General features: G+C 43.4%; 1 protein-coding gene and 1 pseudogene across 4 annotated transcripts in view; both read right to left on the reverse strand.

The window, feature by feature from the left end:
- Positions 1 to 4,257: 4,257 nt before the first annotated feature.
- Positions 4,258 to 22,944, reverse strand: part of RNF24 (ring finger protein 24) — a 78,797-nt gene continuing 60,110 nt past the window's right edge. For all 4 annotated transcript variants that reach the window (XM_041732338.1, XM_041732339.1, XM_041732341.1 and 1 more), the window contains 3 exons: positions 21,332 to 21,373; positions 9,488 to 9,567; positions 4,258 to 8,561 (listed from right to left, as the gene is read on the reverse strand). In XM_041732338.1, coding sequence (XP_041588272.1) covers positions 8,423 to 8,561; positions 9,488 to 9,567; positions 21,332 to 21,373 — 261 coding nt within the window. In that variant the 3' untranslated portion in view covers positions 4,258 to 8,422. The remainder of the gene's footprint in view (positions 8,562 to 9,487; positions 9,568 to 21,331; positions 21,374 to 22,944) is intronic.
- On the reverse strand, positions 14,356 to 15,978 carry LOC121477802 (annotated as a pseudogene).

Consider the following 22,944-nt stretch of genomic DNA (forward strand, 5'->3'; position numbering starts at 1 on the left):
AACCAGACAAAAGGGGCCTCTTGAAATGCCGTCTTTTCAGGGAACCAGGGAGAATTTGTTTTTTTCAGGCTGGTAGAAAGTGAGGAATTGAAGTCCATTGATTCACTTGTAGGGGGTAGGGCGAAGACTTGCTCCTTCCCCTCCCACTTGGGGTCTGTACTTGCCAGAAACTGCCAGGCAGGCTGGCTCGGTAGGGCTGCACGAGGGCTGCACATGCAGGCTCGAAAGGCCGCTTGAGGAGAGTCAGGTTTTAAGATGATCTTGGTAGAGATTGACTTGGAATGTTTTCTTTCTGCTGTGCAGAATAATTTAAAAAACCCTTCCCCTTGGAGAGAGAGCAACGTTTGAGTCTTCTGTGTATTTTTGTGCCTGCATCGCTGTTGAAGGTAACAAAGGGTCTATATAAAGCACCCTTTGAACTAGAAAGAAGCCTCAAGGCTCTACAGCCTCTTTGTGCCTGGGGGAGGGAGATCTGGAGGGACCTTCCAAGGGTCAGAAGGGAAGGGTCCAGGGCCTAGGGCCACCCAAGGGCCAGGCCTGGTCGCTAAGGGAGGCGGGTTGGATCCCTTGGTACCTCCTGTGTTGGCCACGTGGGGGCAGCAGAGGCATGTGGCACCTGTGGGCAGCAGCTTCCCACGGGCACCCCTTCACGTACTTGGGCATCTGTGGGTTGTTGGTGCTGCCAGCCTGGCACAGGCAGCAGAACTGGGGGTCCCTGCGGGGATGGGACTTGTGGCCTCCAGGTGGTGATTGGCTTCTCTGCTGCTGCCACCCCTGTGGGGCTTGGGGTCCTCAGCTGGAGGCCCCTCTAATCCTGTCCCTCAGCCCTCAGATGCTTGCTTGGAAGCCCCACATTGTGCGCAGCCTCCAAAGAGAGTGTCACTGGCTACTCGCTGATGCAGAGAAGGTAGTGGAGGGAGGGAGGGAGCCCGCTTCCTAGGAGCCCTGGCCCCCGCACCCCGGGCTGTGCTCACGAGGCTGTGAGCAGCCAGAGCTTCACGCGGCTGGCCTCCCTGTAGCCTGTGTTAACCCCGAGGTCACACAGCTCGGGCAGGCGGAGCCCGTCTCCTGCACAGCGCTGACCTTCCTTCCACTTCCGCGCACCCACCCTTCCTGCCCGAGAAGCTGCCTCCCTGACTTCGCCGCATTCAGTGCTCAGCCGCCTCCTGTGTGCCCAGTGAGTGGCCTCTAAGCCTTCCGTGCCCTCGGTTCTCACACAGCGGCCCCGCTCGCGGTTCCCTCTGCCTCCTGGGCCGCTGCCTGTGCTGTGCTGGCGGCTGCTCCTCAGAGGACACAGGCGCAGTGGTGGGCCTCCCCAAGCAGTGGGCCTCCCCAAGCAGTCGACCTCCCCAAGCAGTCGTCAAGGTGGTGGCCCCTCCCAGCCCTTGCCTCTGAGCTGTGGCCCCAGGCAGGGACTGCCTTCCCCTCCACCACTGAGTGTTCCCAAGGCCATCTCTGTACATTTTCTTCCCTGAGCCTGATCCCAGTTTACTGCCACTTCACTACGTCTGGCTTGTGAGATGCTCGTAAACAAACTCCTCTCTCCAGGCACCACTGCCCCTTCCAGCAGTGCTCCTCCCAGTCTGCCCTTGAGGTAGTCCGAGGGTCCCCTTCCATGTGTGAGGGGTGGCCTGAACCAAGACTGGGGCAAGAGACGGCGCAGAGGGCTGAGTGCTGGGATGTGGGGATTGGCTAGGATGAGGGAGTCTGGGAGGGCACCCAGGCTTGGTTGGGGAGGCTTGGTTTTGGACCATGATTCTGATACAGAAAGGCAGCTGGATATTTGGAATTCGAGATTTTAGACCTGAGAATGATGTGTATCTAGATGGGACTCTAGTGAGCATGAAGGTAGAGTGAGAGTAACAGTTACAAGATGGGCAGAGAAGGAAAAGGCTGCAGAGAGTGGTCCGAGAAGGGGCTGGCAGGGTGGAGAAGAGTTGTTCTCCAGGCACCTGCATCCAGAGGGGGTTTAAGAAGTGGCCCAGATTTGTGGCAGGGCCAGGGATGTCCTTGAGGGGAGCGCTTTCCCCCAGGCTACTAGGTCAAAGCTGACCTGCAGGGACCCTAGTGAGGGGTGGTGAGGGGCAATGGCAGTTGCCACAGGATGGCTTTGGTCCAAGAGGTGTTTTCTAATACCAGAATACTTGGTATTTGCGAGCCTGAGCTGTAGCTAGAGGGGGAACATGTGGGCTAGTCCACCACCTCAACCCCCTCGCGCACTGAGGTCCGTATTGGTTATAGCACTAGTGTGTCCAGCCATATCTGCAGTGCTGAAGCCAGGGTGGCAGGTAGGCCCTTGACCTCTTTCTCCCTCACTGTGACCTGGTGCTCTACTCACCCTTGACCCCGCAACCCCACCCCATGGGAGGTGCAGGCCACAAACTCTTTCATCACAATCCTGTGTTGTTGGTGACCAGCTCACTTTGATCAGAGCCCTTCACCTTGACTTTCCAACTCTTGCTAAACAGGCTTAAGTGGGGTGTAGTGACCTCAGGCCCCTCGGAGTTGAAGGGTACATACTCAAAAGTATTTTCAAAACCTGCTTTTTATTTACATTTAAGTCAATTACATGCATGTTTTGTTTTTAAAACAAGAGTAATTAGCAAAAAATGCATTAAAATTTTAAAATAGCAATTAAATATACAAAAATATAGCTTACAAAAAAACTGCGAATGTTTAAAAATATTCTGCTGCAGAATTCTTAGTGTACAAACACGTCTATGAAACCTGAGGCTCAGCATTTCATAAACCTTTTTTTTTTTTGAGGGAATTATACAATAATATCTAGTGAATAAAACCCAGTAGGCTAAACTAGAGGACTTAAACTACCCCCCTTGCTGGCAATGATGTCATAGAAACGCAGAGAGGACAGTTATCAGGAACACTTTGGAAGACCAGGCCCTCACCAGGAGGGACTTCCTAACACTGGCCCCACCTGCTCTAGCAGGGTCTGGGAGGGGAGGGGCACATGGAAGGCCCAGGTGCAGCTGGCCCTAGACACAGGTCCACCAGGCTTGTCCTGGCACAGTGAGCAGAGGGGAGCTTCAGCAGACTACAGACAGGTCCCTTGATACCGGTGGGGACCACATGCTAGGTCCATGTCCCTGGAGCAGGATGGGTGTCCTCCCTTGACCCGAGAGCTGCAAAGTGAGTGCTGGATTAGTTAGCCAAGTGTGCAATGCTTGGTTTAAAAGTGGAACTATCTGCATCTTGCAACAAGTTGGGCTATAAAGGTGAACACTGAACAAGCCCCTTTATTTCTATTTTTCTCCTAATACTCCCACTCAAATGGAAGGACATTCCATGGCTTGTGGGATCTTTCATTCGTTTTATCTACTAAAAACCACTTCCAGTTTTCAACTGCAGATTTCACCAGAATTTAGACCTGTTCATCTCTTAAGTTCGTAACAGCTAATGTGGAAGACCGTTGAACCTAGGACGAGATACTCAAGTAACAGAAGGGTGGCATTTCACATAAACTTCCTTTCAAGTTTCAGATTAGGGCCCACGTTGCACTTTTAATCCTAGGGAAGGCAGGATGCCAGGGACGTAGGCGAGGACCAAAAGGCAGGAGTCCTGCCCCTTCTCACAGGAATACTTGGAGGAAGCAGCTTTATCTCCTGCAGGGGCAAAAATTGACTTTTTTTTTTCCCCTTGAAAGAAGATATGACTGGTGGAGTCATTTCTATTGTCAAATGGAGAAAATTCTATGGGAAGCATTTTGTGCATATAGAGTGGGGAGGGAAAGGTAGCAGAACCATGACCTCAAATATGGACACTGAAGTGTGTTGATCTATGGCTAATTTTGAGGAGACCATCCACCTACCTGCTTAGCATCATGTCCAACCAGTACTCTGCCATCTGAGACATCTTTCTCCCCTACCCCCCAAAACAAGGTTGCATCAGGCTTCAGTTGCTGCTGTTCCTCAAACTGCTGCCTCAAAAACACAGGAGCTCGCCTAAGAAATGGCAGTTGGAGCTGGACATCACCTCCTCAGGGTTTGGCAGGGGTGGCAGGGAGCAGCTTGTCCAGGCTCCTGCAAAGGCTGCTGGACCTGAACCAGAGGCCTGCACTGCTGCTCTCAGCAATGGAGCAGAGCCTACTCTTGAGTGTCCTGTCACAAACCAGAAAGCCAGTCTGGAAACTGGTTGTGCTCACATATTATCCGAGCATGTGTGTGGTAAGGGCCAGGGAGGGATTGATGTTTCTGCTTTGTATGGAAACTAGAATTCCAGTATCTGCTGCAATCAATAAAAAATAATGCCTTATTCAAAAAGGAATGTGATTGCAAAAACATTCCCCAGTTATGGGCTCACTTTTTATAGATACTCCGTCTTCTGGGATGGCTCTTCGCCCATTAACAGGAATGGTCCTTGGATATACTGGTCTGGTACCACATGAGTTTAAAAAAAAATTATGTACACACAAGCACATGTGTGTATTCACCGGTATATGCACAAGTGGTCACTGGAAGGATGTACATGGAACAAACTAAAAGTATTCGAAGGGTGATAAAGTTGGGCTTGCCAGGTCAGGGATGCAAGGAAGACTGATTTGTGAACTATGTGAAGGGATTACTTATTTGAAAACTTAAGGAATAGCATTCAGGGAGCACTATGGGCAACGGTTCACGGAGGTGACTAGGGAAGATCTCAAGAGGAAAAGGAAGGGAGTCAGGCAAACCCAGACCCTGGGGGAGCACGTGTCCATCAGGAGGCTCCTGCTGAGGTTCTGTTGCCACCCGAACTACTGAGGAGCCCCATGTGACCTGCTTGATGTTGCCTATAGTAAGGAGCTTTCACAACCCCAGGCCTACTGCCCACCAGGCTTGGGACATGGCTGGTCCTCACAAGAACCTGCGAAGATGCTATCAAAATTCTTAGGTGTGGATAAGGAAACTAGCTTTGAGAGGCTAACTTACATAAAGACAAATAGCTGGTGGATGGCTTGGGGTGATTCAAATCACTCTGAGCACTTTTTCTGTCTAGAGCTCTAGGGATACCTCCCTGTGTTCATTTTGTAATTCTCAGACTTCCAGAAAATTACTACAGTTGTTCAGAGTAGCTTAGAGCAGGACCAGGCCATGGAGGTGACAGGCTTTGAAGTAGGGCTGTGGAAAGGGACAAACCCTTCCTCTAATGGGCCTAAGGGACTTGGCACTGGGGAAAAGGATCTTCATTTGTTAAGACATATCATGAACAAGCTATCTGGCAAAGATAGGATGTACCCTGTATTCCTCACCGCAGACTTACCCATGGGCCATCTGCTCCCATCTGGCCATTTCTGTCTTGTCCTGTTCCCTACCTTGGTGGGCACAAGCTACAAGGACCTTACTGGCTGGCCAAGGACAGGCCCAACCAAATCACACTGTGGCAAAGAGAAGTGGCAGAAGACAGTATCTTAGGCCTACTTATTCAGGAATCAAGTCAGGCTGGTTTTGTTCCCTGTTTCTGAAGCCAGCTGAGTTCATCTGTACCCCTAGCAATAACTAGGTAATGATGCAGCCACCCATGGAGTTCAGTTGGGGCTGAGTTAGGTTCTTTTAACCCACAGCACACAAGTAACATCCAATCTTTGAGCTGCTTAAGACACATTAAGAGAAAGTAGAAAAACTGCCATGTCACCAGCCAGTGGCCCAAGAGCACAGCAGAATCCCCATGTGTCTACAGTTAACAAAAGGTCACCAACAAAAGACCGATGCGGCTAGGGTGCCTCACTGTGTTAGCCTGTGTCAAGAATACGAAGGGGTCCTTAATTCATTCTTTAAAAAAAAAAATGTCCAGATGGAGATTTAAATTTGGCCATAGAAAGCTGTGTTTTAATCAGAATAAAAGGAAGATGTAAATTAAGCACTGGCCATTGGCAGTTTTGGCAGTGCAGAGAGTCCTGGAGGAGGACCCAATGTGGGGCGTGAGTGCATCAGGTTGTGTTCCTAAGAGTCGCATGAACTACTGTGAGTGGCACTAGCCATGCTGCAGTGAGACACAGAGCCCAGAAAGGACAGTGAGTAGGAGCAGAGGAACACTGACCGCTCCACACCCAGCCCCACCCTGACGGAAGAGCTGCATTTAAAAAGCCCTCGGTTTATGGTGTCATGTTAATGGCACCTCAGGGGGGTTGGTGCCCAGTAGAGAGTGCACAGCATTCTCGGCTTTTCTCAAACGGCCAGCCGGAACTACGGACTATGTCGACTTTGGCTTCCTGGGATACAGGGAAACAAACTCCTCATACCTCCCTACACATTGAGGGACTTGTGGGGCGGTCTCCTCATGTTGGTGCACAGGAATAGAAAAAGGCTGCAACCAATCGGTAATAATCCTGCTGAAGCTGTGAGCTGAAATCATTTGCAGATTAAAGCACAAGAATTCCTCCTTTGAGGGGAGAAATTCTCTTTACTGTTTGAACCCCATAACGACAAGGTGAGATTTGTCCCAGGGCCATTCCATGGGAAATGGTGTTGGCCACTAATGAGGCTACTCCAGAAGCAGGCTTATTTCTCACATTGGTCACTGGAAACCTTTCACTGTAAACTGGGTGCTTTGCAGAATTCAACTCCATCATGCTACCAACACAGAACCCAGAAATGGTGAAGGTAGCACACGAAAGGTTCTCTTCAAGGATGCCCAACAGGCTAAGGCTTTTATATAAAGATACCCACACTTTGCCCTGTTTAAGCAGCAGCCAGTTGGTGTGCCATGAATAGGTCACACGGAGGAAACCGCCAATGCTGACCAACTGGATTTGTAATTTTCCAAGCTGGATTCTGCCCAGCACTTTCCTAGGCTTGTGGGGATTTTCCTCCTCCTCTGACCCCAGGCACCTGAGCCAAGGACAGGTTCCCTCTCCCATTCTAAGATGGATTCCAGGAAAAATCCCTGGAGACATGCTGTGAATAGAATAGCAAAGCTTCTTCCATCCTCTCTCCATATCATGCAGACCACATTTCCAATGAGACATTCCCACTCACCCCTGGGGCATGGAGCAGAGGCAAAGCTGTTGACTAGGAGTCCACCCTTGACAGGTGGAGGTAGAAAGCAGGGCTGTGGAAAAGAACGTTCTAGCTGACCTAAAGCCACTTCCGATAGCTAATTTGTACAGTATTCATGAATCCAAACAGATGGGAGTCATTTCTAGAAACATTGGACAGAAAGCCAAAGAGCAGCATGTGTTTGTTTCTCTCCTATAAAGACACTTTCAATTACTCCTCTCCAAGTCTGAATAGTGAGGCACACACCAGCGGGTGTACCCTGCAGGAGCTTCCTGACACTATTTACAATTTCAAGGGGATCCCTGGTTTCAGAATTACATAAGGATCTTATTTCAGATGCTTTAAATTGTTAGAAAGTCACGACAGGCATTTTCTCTTAAGTAGAAACAGGGTAAGAGGGAAGAAAACAGGGAAGGAGGGGGCGAGGCAAGGGGGTCAGCACCCTCCCATCTCAGCAGGGCTGGGAAGACTAGTCATTCTCAGGAAGGAGCTCCCTTTGGGAGCCCTCTGAGGGGCTCACAGCAGCTCCTTACCAAGGCAGGGGGCTGAGACTAGCAGCTGCTCTGGAACCACGCTGTGTACATGGGGGCATGGGTGGCACTCTGAGGTCCCCTGGGTCACAGGGACAGCATGGGCTCAGAGGCCCAACCCTGCCTGGCTGGGGCTCCTCATGGGCAGCTTGGCCGGGGCTCACTGGGGAGTCGGGGGTAAATAAGAGGAAATGGCTTCTGACCAGGCCTTTCTGAGCACATCTAATGTTCTTAGATGGTTTGATAAGCAAGTGTTGTGAACTTGAGGGAAAAGGGGTGGCGAGGGGCACTGCTGCTCTGGTAACCAAAGCCCTTGGGTTCCAAGATGACCTTATCAAAGGAACATAATGTGAAAAGCCTTGTTGGCACTGCCTCACCAATTACTGGCAACCAGTCGTGCTTCAGCTGAGGTAACTGCTGGTTTTACTTGGCTCAGGGCCTGCCAGGAGGGTCTGCTGCTGCAAAGGCATGCATGGTCTGCATAGAAGCTCATCTGTCCACAAGGTGGGGGTGGGGGTGGCTTTAAAGACCTGCTCTCAGTTCCCTTCTCTAACAGTTCTGTTTATCTTCCCTTCTGCTTGATAAAGATTCACCTTGATACGGAGATAAGTATCTGGGAGACAGAGTAATGGTGTCAGCAAGAGACCCTCGTGAAATTTCTTGAACATAACCTGAAGGCTCATTCATCATCTGCTCCTCTTCTCTTGGCATGGGGTAGTGTCAGCGTGCTTTGGTTGTCACAAGACCCAGAAGTCTGGGTTCCCAGCTTAGCTGGCCCAAGTTCTTCATGAGGCAAGGAAGTGGCAGCTGGTGCCCCAGGTAGAGCAGCCAACAGAGACCGCTTGTGTTCCTCCTGACTCCACATGGACATCGGATCCCGCAGCAGTTTGATCCTTGGGGGAGCTATACAATGTTCTCTGCCCCAGGCAGGGGCCCCTGTGGTGGTCCACGGTCCTGCTTACTGTGCAGCTGGGCCAGCTGCAGAACTGGCATGTTGCACAGTGGACACACCTTCCGAACCTCCAGCCACTTAATAAGGCACCTGCAGGGCAAGACAACACAGGAGAAAGATGTGAGGCCCATGCTTATGGTGCCCCCTGCCTACATGCCTCATGGGTTGAACACCTCTGTCCCTTATTGCTGGGGGCCATGTGAACACCCAGGTCCCAAGCAGCTCCACCAGCAGGCAGACCAGAGCCTCTAGTCTTCCAAAAGGTGATACTAAGAAACCGCAGTCAGTGTGCAATATCCTCAAATTATCCACAACTTTTTAAAGAATGAATTATACTGAGGAGGATGGTGGGAAGTAGAAAAAATAACTTTTTAATAGAAATAAAAACAAAATTGTGAAAGAAGAGGGAATATTAATATGTCTGCATGGGAGATGGTCTTACGCTATTTGTATTCATAACTTTATCTTGATTTAAAATAATGATGGTTTTGATTAAAATAAGTTTTTAGTAATAGAAACTTTTGTTGGAAAGTTCCAGTTAAGTAGCTCTTTCTAGCCTGGGCTCTAAGGAGGTGTGGGCTTATCTGGCCCTGTGCCCAAAGTCCTGCCTGGTGGTCATGTTCCACCACCCCGATCCCTCATGTCACATGTACAATTGCACACCCCTCACCCTATAGAGTAGTTCAGCTTTCTGCATTATAGATCAATCATGAAGCTGTCAAGCTTGCCTGGCACTGCCCCAAGCCCACATGTTGCTTGATGTGCCTCAAACTGAGGTTCCTTTATTTTATTTTTATTTTTTAAAAAGGATTTTATTTATTTATGAGAGACACAGAGAGAGGGAGAGTGGCAGAGACAGAGGCAGAGGGAGAAGCAGGCTCCATGCAGGGAGACCGATGTAAGACTTATCCTGGGACCCCAGGATCATGCCCCGGGCTGAAGGCATGCGCCAAACCGCTGAGCCACCCAGGCGTCCCAACTGAGGTCCCTTTAAAAAATTCCACACCAATACTCACTTTCTGTGGAAGGCATGCTTACATGGACAAATGCCCAACTCATCTCGAGGCTTGAAGTCTTCTAGACACACTGCACAGAGCTGAAAGACATATTCACAGATAAGATAAAGTGTCTGTTAGGTACTTTCGCAGGCCCCAAAGTAAAGTGCAGATCCCTGAGGCCAGCCATTTGAAGGGACTTACAAGGTCCCATAACTCCTTAAGTGAAAGAAACAGGCTCGAATGGGCCAGGTCTTTTGAAGAAGAGTCTTCTGCTCTTCCTGTCATAGGTCTTCAAGATGATGGACAGACAGAAGAAGATAGCAAAAGGCAGCTTCCTCTACTTTGGTGTGTCAGAAGACTCTGACTTAGGTTTATACTCAGTAGATAGCCTGAACATAATGCAATTTTCCTGTGGTGGGTGAGGGGCTGACTTTCCCAAGGAGTGCTTTACCTGTTTAGCAGCACAGCCCCTGAGGGGGACAGCTAATGCTCTGGGACTCTCCTTTGGTTTTTCACCAAAGGTAGAAAGTATAAACCATGACACAGCCTGTAGAAACATGCTTTTTATAGTTCCTGGGGCCCCTTGCATGGCCCTGTCCTGTCAGTGTCGTCGTCATATATAAAGTTATTCAATTGGGGCGTCTGGGTGGCTCAGTCAGTTAAGCTGGCTGTCTTGGCTCAGATCATGATTCCAGGGTCCTGGGATGGAGCCCCATATCTGGCTCCCTGCTCAGCAGGGAGTCTCCTCCCTCTCTCTCTGCTCCTACCCCGTGGCTCATGCTCTCTCTCTCAAATCTTAAAGAACAAAACAAAAAAAGTAGCAGAGTCCTTTGCAATTAAAAAAAAAGTTATTCAAGAAGTTAAACTTTTGAAAATGTAAGATGGGGCCAGGATCACATTCTGACAGGTGGTTAGGCTCCACTGCCTGGAAAGAGGCCTCCTTTACAGTCAGGTGCTAGGTTTCAACCACTACTTCTTGGGCATATAACAGCGCCCAGGGACATTAAACATCATTGCATATACCTACTTTACAGATGAGAAACAGAGGCTCAGAGCCATAACCACCTTGACGAGTAGCTGGGCCTGGCTGAGGACTCAGGTCTGTTGCACTTATGTGCTGCTGTATCACTTGTCTCCTGCCCAAAGGTTGAACTCCTCCCTGCTTCTCTGTCCATCTCCAGGGATCCTCGTTCAACTATCATCATTTCTTGTCCATCCTGCTGACATGGCCTCCCTGTTGCTTGTTTTTTAACCTGTAACATGTAACCCAGTCTTCTTAGGTTATGTCACAAGATACATGGCTTTTGGTGCCCCACGGCCAGTGCTGTGAATGTTGGCTTTCCAGCACCCTTTTCTGGGGAGCTCACAGGGCCTTGTGTATACAGCAGCTAGGATCTTCACAGGAAGAGGAAAATAGGTAACTGTCTTATCAGGTTCAGCATTACAATGGAGATAGCAGGGGAGAAGGCAAGACAGACAGTTGGCCTTGGCTCAGACACCCACTAGATGTGGGACCTCTGCCATCATGATGCCTCTCAAGTTCTGTTCCTTCATCTATAAGGTGGGGACACTACCTGCCCTACTGTCATCAATTCAGACTGAGGGAAGGGCTGAGAAGGTAGTAAGGCAGTCTACCATTACCAGTTGTTTTTATTTAAATTTTGTGATGGGAGCACTTTTTTTTTTTTAATTGGAGTTCAATTTGCCGACATATAGCATAACACCTATTGCTCATCCCATCAAGTGCCCCCTCAGTGCCCGTCACCCAGTCACCCCCACTTTGGGAGCACTTTTTTAAAGGCAACTTTTGACTTTTGGAGGAAGGCTGAGAACAAGCTGTGGGTAAAGATAGGACAGTAGCAGTAGCCTTGCAGATGGTCTTTTTGGCCTTTAGCTTCCCATCTATAAAGGGGGATGATGTTCCCACTTTTTAGACTATATGAACAGACCCTTCAGCCTTAAACACCAAGCTTTCTTCCTACCACAGGGAGGGAAAGTGTCAGGGTCAGGATTGCTGGCTCTGCTTCTGGAGATTCAGCACTGATCCTACCAAAGGGCAAGAAGTTGGTCAAGCCACTCATTTTAATTTGCTTATTTTTCAAGGATCCAAAATTAGATTTGTAGCCTTTTCAAAATGGAGTGATGATTAATGGTTATAATATACTATTATGTACTTAAATTCCAAAACCATAGACACCTGAAAAAATAAAAAAAGATAAATTCTGACATGTTAAGTGCTAAAGGTGACCAGAAGCTAAAGGCAGTCACAAAGAGAAAAGACTCAGATCTGACTTCTCTCACAAGTTACGTGAAGGGCTGAACTAATTTTATAACTTAAAAAAAAATTATTTATTTGACAGAGAGCATGTGCATAAGCAGGGAGAATGGCAGAGGCTGAAGGAGAAGCAGGCTCTCCGCTGAGTAGGGAGCCTGATGAGGGGCTCAATCCCAGGATCCTGAAATCATGACCTGAGCCAAAGGTGGATGCTTAGCTGCCTGAGCCACCCAGGCACCCTCTAATTTTACAACTTTATTTATTATTATTTTTAAAGATTTTATTTATTTATTCATGAGAGACATACACACACACACACACACACACACACAGAGAGGCAGAGACACAGGCAGAGGGAGAAGCAGGCTCCATGCAGGGAGCCTGATGTGGGACTCGATCCCGGGACTCCAGGATCACGCCCTGGGCTGAAGGCAAGTGCTAAACTGCTGAGCCACCCAGGGGTCCCCTAATTTTACAACTTTATAGATCATATTTTGCAAATCGGCTTTATCTTCCAGTATTTCCCTAAGATTGTTTCTCCAGTGTAACTTCCCATACCTTTTTAAAATGGAGATGTAAGTCACATAATATTCAGCCCTTTAAAGTATACAATTCGGCAGTTTTTAGTATATTCACAGAATTGTGCAACTATCACCACTATGCCTAATTCCAGAACATTTCATTCCCTGCCCCCAAAGCTGACACTTATACATAGTCACTCCCCATTCCCCCTTCTCCTCAGTTCCTGGCAACCACTAATCAACTTTCTATTTTGATGGATTTTTCTATTCTGGTCATTTCCAGAATGGAATGAAATCATGAAATGCTATCATACAATATGTGGTCTTTTTTGTCTGCCTTCTTTCACTTAGCACAATTCCAACATTCATCCATGGTGTATCATGAGTCAATACTTTATTCATTTTTAAAGCTAAATAGTATTGCAGATATACCATATTTTCTTATCCATTCATTTGTTGATGGCTACTTGGATTGTTTCTACCTTTTGGCTACTGTGAATAATGTTGCTTTAAACAAGTAACTTGAGTTTTTAATTTTCTGGATATATAGCTAGGAGTAATTGCTAGATCATATGGTAACTATATTTAACTTAAAAAATTTATACAATTTATTTATTTGAGAGAGTGAGAGAGATAGTGAGAGAGAGCATGAACAGGGAGGAGAGGGAGAAGTAGGCTCCCCACAGAGCAGGGAGCCCGACATGGGGCTTGATCCCAGGACTCTGGGATCATGACCTGAACCGAAGGCAGACGCTTAACCAACTGAGCCACCCAGGTGCCCCTATATTTATCATTTTGAGGAATTACTAAACAGTTTTCTAGAGTGGTTACATAATTTCATATTCCCACCAGCAGTGTAGGAAGGGTCCAATTCCTCCATATCATCAGATTATTATTATTATTTTTTATTATAACTATCCTAGATGGTATGAAGTGGTATCTCATTGAGGTTCTGATCTGCATTTTTCTTTTTTTTTTTTTTTTAAAAAAAACCCTTTATTTATTCATTCATGAGAGACACACAGAGAGAGAGAGGCAGAGACACAGGCAGAGGGAGAAACAGGCTCCATGCAGGGAGCCCAACGCGGGACTCGATCCTGGGTCTCCAGGATCAGGCCCTGGGCCAAAGGCGGCGCTAAACCACTGAGCCACCCGGGCTGCCCATGATCTGCATTTTTCTAATGACGAATGATGATGTGCTTATTGGTCTGTTGTATACCTTCTTTGGAGAAATGTTCAAAATTCTTTGCCCATTTTTTTGGTTGGGTTATTTTTCTTTTTATTATTGAGTTGTAAGAGTTCTTTATAAATATTCTAGACACAAATCCCTTATCAGATAGCCAACTGATTTTGACAAAGGTGCAAAAGCATTTCAATGGCAGAAGGACAACTTTCTCAACAGAGAGTGTTGGAGCAACTGGACATCCATAGACATCAAAAGCATGATATCACCCCTAAGCATAAACAACCAAAGGAAAAAATATTGATAAACTGGAATTCATCAAACTAAAAAACTTTTGTTCTGCAAAAGACCTTGTTAGGATGAAAGGACTGATCCAAAATATTTACAGATCTTTTTATTTTGTAGGCTTTTTATTATTGAGTACTAACAGTTTTTTTTTATATTGTGGGTACTAGATTCTTATCAGATACAAGGTCTGCAAATGTTTTCTCCCTGTGGATTGTTTTTGCTTTCTTGATAATGTCCTTTGAAGTACAAGGGTTTTTAAATTTTGATGAAGTTCAATTGATCTATTTTTTTCCTTTGTCTTGTATTCTAGACATTTGAACTCCTTTGCTCTCATAATCTTTGGTGGATTTTATAGTTTTCAGTTTTTATAAATTTATATCATCTGCAAATATAGCTTTTTCTTCCTTTTTAGTCTGTATGCCTTTTATTACTTTTTCTTGCCTAACTGCTTAGGCAGTACAATGTTGAATAAAAGTGGTAAGAGCAGGGACATCCTCATCTTATTCTGATCTTAGGGGAGAAAGCTTTCAGTCTTTCATCATTAGCTCTGTGTTTTTCATAGATGCCCTTTATTAAGTTGAGGAAATTCCTTTCTATTCCTAGTTTGTTGAATGTTTTATCATGAAAGAATGTTGACTATTGTCCAGTGCTTTTTCTGCATCTATTGAAGTGGTTTTTTCTCCCTTTATCTGTTAATAGGGTGTATTATATTGGCTGATTTTCCTTTGTTGACCAACTTTGTATTCCTGGGATAAATTCCATTTGGTTACAGTATATAATTCTTTGTATATGCTTGTGGGTTTGGTTTGCTAGTATTTTTGAAGATTTTTTTCACCTATATTCATAAGGGATATTGGTTTTGAGTTCTCTTTTTTTGTGATGTCTTTGTTTTTGACACTAAGGACCTGACAGAATGAGATAGGAAGACTTCCTCATTACTCTTCTTCTTCTTTTTTTTTTTTGAAGTCAAAGAATACATCCTAAGATAATATCAGCTCTGCCAGAAGCTGGGATAGGGATATATATTTACTGACTTGTCAGTCTATAGGTACTTGAGTTTGCCCGTTTTACATGTTAAAAGTCAGAAAAGTTCTTAACTGATGGGTACCTGCAGAAAGCAGAAGGAAGGTGGTGGGTCAAGTACCTCTAAAGTAATTTTTTGCAGCTTGGGGAACAGCAGAAATTTCAAGTCTATGGGGGCAGTAAGCATCATAATGTAATGGCTCCAGACTCAAACAGATAGGGTCACGCTCTTTTGGTTTTGTTTTGTGTCCAAAATGTGTTTATTGGGATGGTTTCCCACTCATCTTGATTCAGGGTGCTTTTAGGGATGCTTTTGTCTGAAGGAACACCCTTTTGTATGCCTTGCTTTTCCTCTTGTAGGTTGGCAGAGGACAGTGGAGCAGCCAACACACAAAACTACCATTTGTGCATGGTTAAATCTGGTGGTGATTTTATAGCAACCTGGGCATATCACATCTGTGAATTAGGAAGTGGGGCTCTGCACTAGGTGCATCTTATGTTTCCTCTTTTCTTCTGGAGAGGGATGGAGAAGATTCTTTGTGAGGGGCATGTTCTTGTGCGGAGATTGTCACCATGGAAAAAGCTAGAGTCACATTCTTTCTCCATGCTCAGAGCTGGATAACACGTCCATGCCCATTCTACTTGACTTTTAAATTAAATTAATTTGTGAGAGAGCTCAGCAGGGAGCCCAATGAGGAGCTCAATCCCAGGACCCCAGGATCATGAACTGAGCTGAAGGTAGATACTTAACAGACTGAGCCACCCAGGTGCCCCTCTACTCAACTTCCTTAAATCTCAGTTTCTACAAATGCAAAATAAGGAATAATACTATCTTATCTACATTTTTTTTAAAATGTGAGTTCCCTTGCTCTTAAAAGATAATTATATGAAGTAATGGACATCTTGATAATCTTGCCACCTTGTATGCTGATTCCATTCCATGACACAGAGATTATATCCATAAATAAGACACGTTTGAGGAAACAATGGCTTTATGGGGACTATAGAATGTATATTGGACTAGTATCCAACTAGTGCACGATCTCTAAAATGCCTAAGAAGGCAGGCTTTGATAATTTCCAGGTGGCTGATATAATCTATAAATTTACCTTAAATGCAAACTGGGGAATGGAGAGTTATGTGGGGAAGACAATGTCACACAATGAAAATGACCCATAGCTCAGGTGATTCAGCCAAAATAGTTTTCTTTTATTTTTATTTTTTAAAAAGATTTTATTTATTTATTCATAAGGCACACACACACACACACACACACACACAAACACACACAGGTAGGCAGAGATACAGGCAGAGGGAGAAGCAGGCTCCATGCAGGGAGCCCAACATGGGACTCGATCCTGGGTCTCCAGGATCATGCCCTGGGCTGAAGGTAGTGCTAAACCACTGAGCCACCCGGGATGCCCAATGGTTTCCTTTAAACAGATCCTATGGTGGGCACTCAATATCATTATACCTTTCCTTGAATGGTTATGAGGGTATCACATCTTCTGCAGAGGCAACATTTCCAGTTCAGAGGAGTCATTCAAGGTTGGAATCTTTGAGAGTTATGAAAGCAACCTAAATATGGCTGTGCTATTCAGGAAAGATCCAACTTTCCTGTTCCAAACTGAAGTATAGTGGGTAGTCCTTTCAATGGCCCTTAAGTGTTTGTGTCCTTGATCCATACTGTATATACCTCATTAACTTGTAACCTTCTTTCCCATGGGATCAATGTTCCTTGATAGAAGGGAGGGACTACTATATCCTACCCACTCAATCTCTAGGGTCCTGTATACTGTCAGTACCTAGGCTTTGACAGTTATAAATAAAAAAAAATATAACATCCTGATGGGATTTTCAATGTACACAGACATAATATGACAGATATTGCATAAAGGGAAAAAGATGAAGGGATCTATATATGGAAGGTTTCTACATTTCAATTGAAGTGCTAAAAACCGGATTCTGAGTATTTTCTTTGTAATCCACTAAAATATTACATAGAAAAGATAAAGTCAAAATCACAATATATTCTAAAAATTGATTACTGAAATGGAGTACTAAAAATGTTCAAATAACCCAAAGAAAGCAGGAATAGGGAAAAAGAATGACAGAGGGAAAAGCATAAGACAATACAGCTGCAGACCTAATTCCAAACATCAAAAATTGTCTAAACACACCAATTAAAATAAAGACTGGCAGAATGGGTTAAAGAAAAAAACCCCCACCATAACCCAACTTTATGCAATCTATAAGAAAACTCACTTATAAACTCAAATATAATTACATAGGGTAGATTGAAAATAGAAAGATGGAAGAAGACATACCATGCAAACATTAATCAAAAGAAAGCTAGTGGTGCTATGTATTTTTTTTAAAGGAATTAATTCTTTTTATTTTATTTTATTATTTTTTCTGAGAGAGAGAGCGAGAGGGAGAAAGAAAGCGAAAGGGGAGAGAAGCAGAGGGAGAGAATCTTCAAGCAGACTCCCCACTGAGCGGGGAGCCCAACACAGGGCTTGATCTCACAACCCATGAGATAATGACCTGAGCTAAAATCAAGAGTCAGATGCTTAACTGACTGAACCACCCAGGCGCCCCAGCTAGGGGTGCTATATTAACATCAGGCAAATATTTCAAAGCAGAGAAAACCGCCAGAGATGAAGAGGGATATTACAATTTCAATCAAGGGTCAATTCATCAAGAAGACACAATCCTAAGAATCCTAAATGTGTATGCAGCTAACAGAGCCTTATACAAATAAGTGAATAAACAGAAAGACATGATGTGTTTATAGATTAGAAGACGCAACATGGTAAAGATGCCAATTTCCCCCTGATTTATACAGATTTAATGCAATACAAATCAAAATCCCAGAAGGATTTATTCTTTTTTGGAAATACAGACTAGCTGATGCGACAATTAACGTGGAAGAGCAAGGGACTAGACAAGCTATAATAGTTTTAGGAAAGAAGAATAAAGTTAGAGGAATCACACTGCCTCATTTAAAGACTTCTAATAAAACTACAGTAAGCTTTATTAGTAAATCTACATTAAGATGTGATATTGAAGAAGGAATGAGTGCATAAATCAATGGAACAGAATAGAGTATCCAGAAATAGAGTAATTAAATATGGCCATTTGATTTCTGACAAAGGAAATTTAATGGAGAAAGCAACTACTCACCAAAACTAAAGTTGGGTGACTGTGGAGAACAAATCAAAGACTAAATGCAAATAGGGAGCAGATCATAAACTAATGTCAAGACTCCCAGGCTTTTCTTGAAGAAACTAATTTAGCAACAACTGGCTTGTATTCTCCCATGGCAACAATCAGCTAGATCTGAATGCTGGCAATTTCTTTAACAGGACTTGCATGCCCCAGTGTGTCTCAGCTTCCACAGCACCCTTCTCCTTTTCTTGACACCAAGACTTCATTAGATGCCATTTATTAACCCACCTGCATGATTGTTCTATTGTTTCTCTTAGAGATCTCCTTTAGATTTATGTCTCTATGAAAAGATGGAGAAGGGATGCCTGGGTGGCTCAGCAGTTAAGCATCTGCACAGGGTGTGATCCTGGAGACCCAGGATGGAGTCCCACATCGGGCTCCCTGCATGGAGCCTGCTTTTCTCTCTGCCTATGTCTCTGCCTCTCTCTGTGTCTCTCATGAATAAATAATGAAAATCTCCCTTAAAAAAAAAACTTGAAGAAAGGGCCTTCAATTATATATATATATATATAAAGAAAAGATGGAGAAATAAAAATAGGGAAGACTATGGGTACTGAGAGAATTATTTTTCCTTATAGAAGGACAATATATTCTCATGTTTTGATTATGTATATAGTATCTCCTTGGCTTCACTTAGTATAAGTGTTATTTGACTCCTATACTGGTAGAAAAAGTTAAACAAAAATGATATAGTCACAGCTATAGAGCCAACTGTCTAAGAAGCTGGGGTGGGGGGGTGGTGTCTGGGCATCTGAGTCTGCAAGGTCCCAGGAAAGCTCCCTTGGGGAGCAAAAGCCAAGAAGTAGCTGTGTGACTGTGCAATATCAGACCCTTTTCAAGAACTTCTCAGCATATATCCCACATAACACACAGCACCCTTCTGCACACTCCAGTGTGACTTTCTCATTTAGAGTCTCCTCTACCAGACTATTAACTGGTTAAGAGCAGAAATTAGTATTTTATGCTTCTTTGTGTGTCTGTAGTTTAGTACAGTGTCTGACATGTTTTATGTATTCAATAACTCTAAAATTATTATTTTTTTTTTGAAGAGGGGAGTGGGTAGAGACAGAGGAAGAAGGAAAGAGAAAATCCCAAGGATGCTCCACACCCAGTGTGGAGCCTGACAGTGCGGGCTGAATCTCACAACGCTAGTATCATGACCTGAGCAAAAGTCAAGAGTTGGATGCCTAACCAACTGAGCCACCCAGGTACCCCAACTCTAAAATTATTTTAAAAGTAATATATTAGCGGGATCCCTGGGTGGCGCAGCGGTTTGGCGCCTGCCTTTGGCCCAGGGCGCGATCCTGGAGACCCGGGATCGAATCCCACATCGGGCTCCTGGTGCATGGAGCCTGCTTCTCCCTCTGCCTATGTCTCTGCCTCTCTCTCACTCTGTGTGACTATCATAAATAAATAAAAATTTAAAAAAAGTAATATATTAGCTTATTTTCCTTCTTTAAGAATCCATGACATACAAAACTAACATCTCTTTCGATCAACTTCCCCTAATCTTTTTTCTTCTCTCCCTCCAGATAACTGTATGTCCTTTTCAAACCCAGTAAAAAATACTTTGTAGTATGCATATAAATCCTTGAACAATATAGTGTTTATTTTAGTTTACATATGTGATATAAGCATTTATATCACTTTGTGACTTGCTTTTTTGCATCCCACTAAAGATCTATCCCAATTGACACATTTACAGACAGAGCTCAATACTTAATTTTACCTATTTTATAGTACCTCATTGTATGAATCAATCACTGTATCAGGTTTCCTTCCTTCCCTCCCTCTCTTGGTGAATAATATTCCAGTATATCGTGTTTTATGTATTCACCCACCACTGACGGACACTTGTCTTTGATTTTTCACTATTGTAATTATTCACTAATAACAGTATCCATGTTGAAATTCCACATGCTTACACAGGACCAAGCTATATTATTAGGCTACAGTAATGTACACACACACACACAAGTCTGACAAAATAGTTTCATCACCAAGAAATGTAATTGGAAAGGACCAGATGAATTGCAAAAAATACATGATTGCCTCTAGAAACAAGCTGTCGAGCAAAGTTAGGTTTTCCTAGTTACCAGTTTCAAATAATGGGGAGAGGGGATCAGTAGCTGGTCAGACTCAGCAAAATTGGAATGGGTGGGTACAAATGGGATGCTAACTCTGATACATAATGATGCAACACAATGTACTCATTCAGATAAAGACCCATTCTAAACTAGTGGATCAAACCAATAAGGAAGACTTCTGCTCATGAGGAACCTGGTTCTTTAATATTGATAACATTTGTCAGAATGTCATCTTTGTATTTATGGTCCTCAATGAGACCCCAAGTAGAAAAGAGATCATCCTCTATTACATTATGTTAATTTGGGAAAATTTAAAAATCAAACAGTAATTGATGCTTGGGTTTAACCCAAGGTTAGGTCTAAAACACTGTAACCAACTCTTTGATAAAAAAAAAAAATATGCAAAAAGAACAAAGGAGCAGTAGACATTTTCAAAATATTTTACAATAATATAAACTATTATTTTATTATTATTCAAATAATTTCACAAATTAACTCTCTTTGAAGAGACTGCAATGTAGCTGCCCCAGAGTTATATAAAATAGATAATGTAATGTGCAGCTTTCCAAGTCCTTGTTTTACAAACCAATTCAAAAACTCAGAGGATGGAAGAGAAAAGGACCCTAAAATTAAAAATTCTCAACAATTATAGTCAGAAATACAAGGAGTAAAATGGAAATTCTTCCAGGCATGTGTCTGAAAGCACACAGCAGGATAGACCCACACTTTTGTATTCATGTTACAAAGCATCATAACATAATGAACACCTGGAAACCAACCATGCTACTACATTAGTAGGCAATCCCAAGGAATCATATCTCCTCTTAGGTTCTTCTTTATTCTATCCTCTTGCCTCATCTCCCCGAAACCCCACCCCCATGAAGCAATCACTACCTCTTTTGTACCATTTATACAAAAGATTATTAGGAACATTTTCAAGAGTGAAATTAGTGCAAATTCGTCTTGAGTAGAAAACCTAATTTATATCTATTTCCTACTCATATCAGGGACAGCACACAGCATCCCTACTGAGATGAAATCTTATATTAGCACCATCTCTATTAGAAATCTTCTCATGATTGAGATTCATCTCACAATTGATTTTTATGGACCTCACTCTCAAATATTTTAGCAAGTTGATCAAAATAAGCCTAACATTTTTTAACTTCTGAAAATAAAGATGGTTAAGCATACCACAGCATACTACTTCTATTAGATAACAGTTCAAGATTAAAATACTTATAGGCAACTTACCTCATGTAAATTCAGCTCTTTTACTTTCTCTTTTAATATAACCTGTAAGACAAAAAAGTATGTTATACCCATTTAAATCTATAGTTTAAAATTTTCTCTTTATACTCATATACATTTTCCTTTTGTGTATATGTAGCTCATTTCTCCTCCCAGTCAAATTTCTCTTATATTGAGATAGAACATTGTAGCTATATATTTTTAAGCAACATTTTTAAAAAATTTTGAGCAGTGAGCAATGTTCTCCTGCAAAGCAATTTTAAAGCACTTTTGAGTATAGATTAAAATTCAGGAAAAGACATAAACAAGATATGCTTATTTGGACTAAGTGCTAATTTAGGAGGAAAATAAATGAGATTGATCCTCATGATTCACTAAGAAATAGTATTGGCGGATGGGAACTGATTATTAATTTATAAAATATTAAAAAAATAAGGTCAAGCTTAATCTTGGAAGTTTTGCTTTTTTTAAAATTTTTTAAAAAAATTTTATTTACTTATGATAGTCACAGAGAGAGAGAGAGGCAGAGACACAGGCAGAGGAAGAAGCAGGCTCCATGCACCGGGAGCCTGATGTGGGACTCGATCCCGGGTCTCCAGGATCACGCCCTGGGCCAAAGGCAGGTGCCAAACCGCTGCGCCACCCAGGGATCCCAGTTTTGCTTATTTTTATACATCATTATCCTTAGAAAATTTTAGCTCTACCCAGAGTTATGTAAATGAAGTTAAAATTCGCCCAGGTGTCCCTAACCTGATTTTGTGGTGCCTAGATACCAATTTAAAAAAATGACAAGTGATAAGAGGACAGTAGATTATTTTTTAGAAGGAAAATTTCCAGGGGTGCCTGGCTAGCTCAGTTTGTAGAGCATGTGACTCTTGATCTCTGGGTTGTGTGAGCCTCATGTTGGGTATACCAATTGCTTAAAAAAATAAAATCCTTAAAAAAAATAAAAGGAAAAGAAAAAATTTGAGCTTATTAGAACTAAATGCCATTCTTAAAGTGAAAAAGTAGGCAAGTGAAATTTGGGGAAAATCTCCCAGTTTTGAGTATCTTATATTCCTGAATCAAAAATGGTTTTCAAGGAAAATCACATTTTCAGAAATCACAAACAAAAGCTATATCCAGCTATCCAAGGATTTACTGAATTTCCAATTCAGTATGTTTTAAAGACCACTTTTACTGTCTTGTTACTCTATTAATTCTATCAGTCAATTTCACTTGTTAAATGACCACCAATGCCAATTTTATTTTCTAGTTAGCTTACATACAAATATCTTATAGGTTGTCAAGTTTATGATAATATTGAAACAAAAGGATTCATTCATTTAGAAAACCAAGACATTCAACTTTGTATGAATCCCACATGAGACCTATGGGGAAGAGCATGGGGTTACCTATGAACATCAGTGTGGACATCTAAGAGACTTGATAATGAGCTCAGATTTCAAAGAGGCACAAACAAGAGATAGACAGAGATACATAATCCTAAAATGGTGACGTGGTCCTATAGCATCAGTGTCAGCAAGGTTAAAAACTCAAATAAACTAAAGCTTGCTCCACGACCCCACAAGAAGAAAACAAAAACAAAACCCCAAAAACCAGAAAGCAAAAAAATA

Source organism: Vulpes lagopus, chromosome 18 (genome assembly GCF_018345385.1).
Source record: "Vulpes lagopus strain Blue_001 chromosome 18, ASM1834538v1, whole genome shotgun sequence".
NCBI lineage: Eukaryota > Metazoa > Chordata > Mammalia > Carnivora > Canidae > Vulpes > Vulpes lagopus.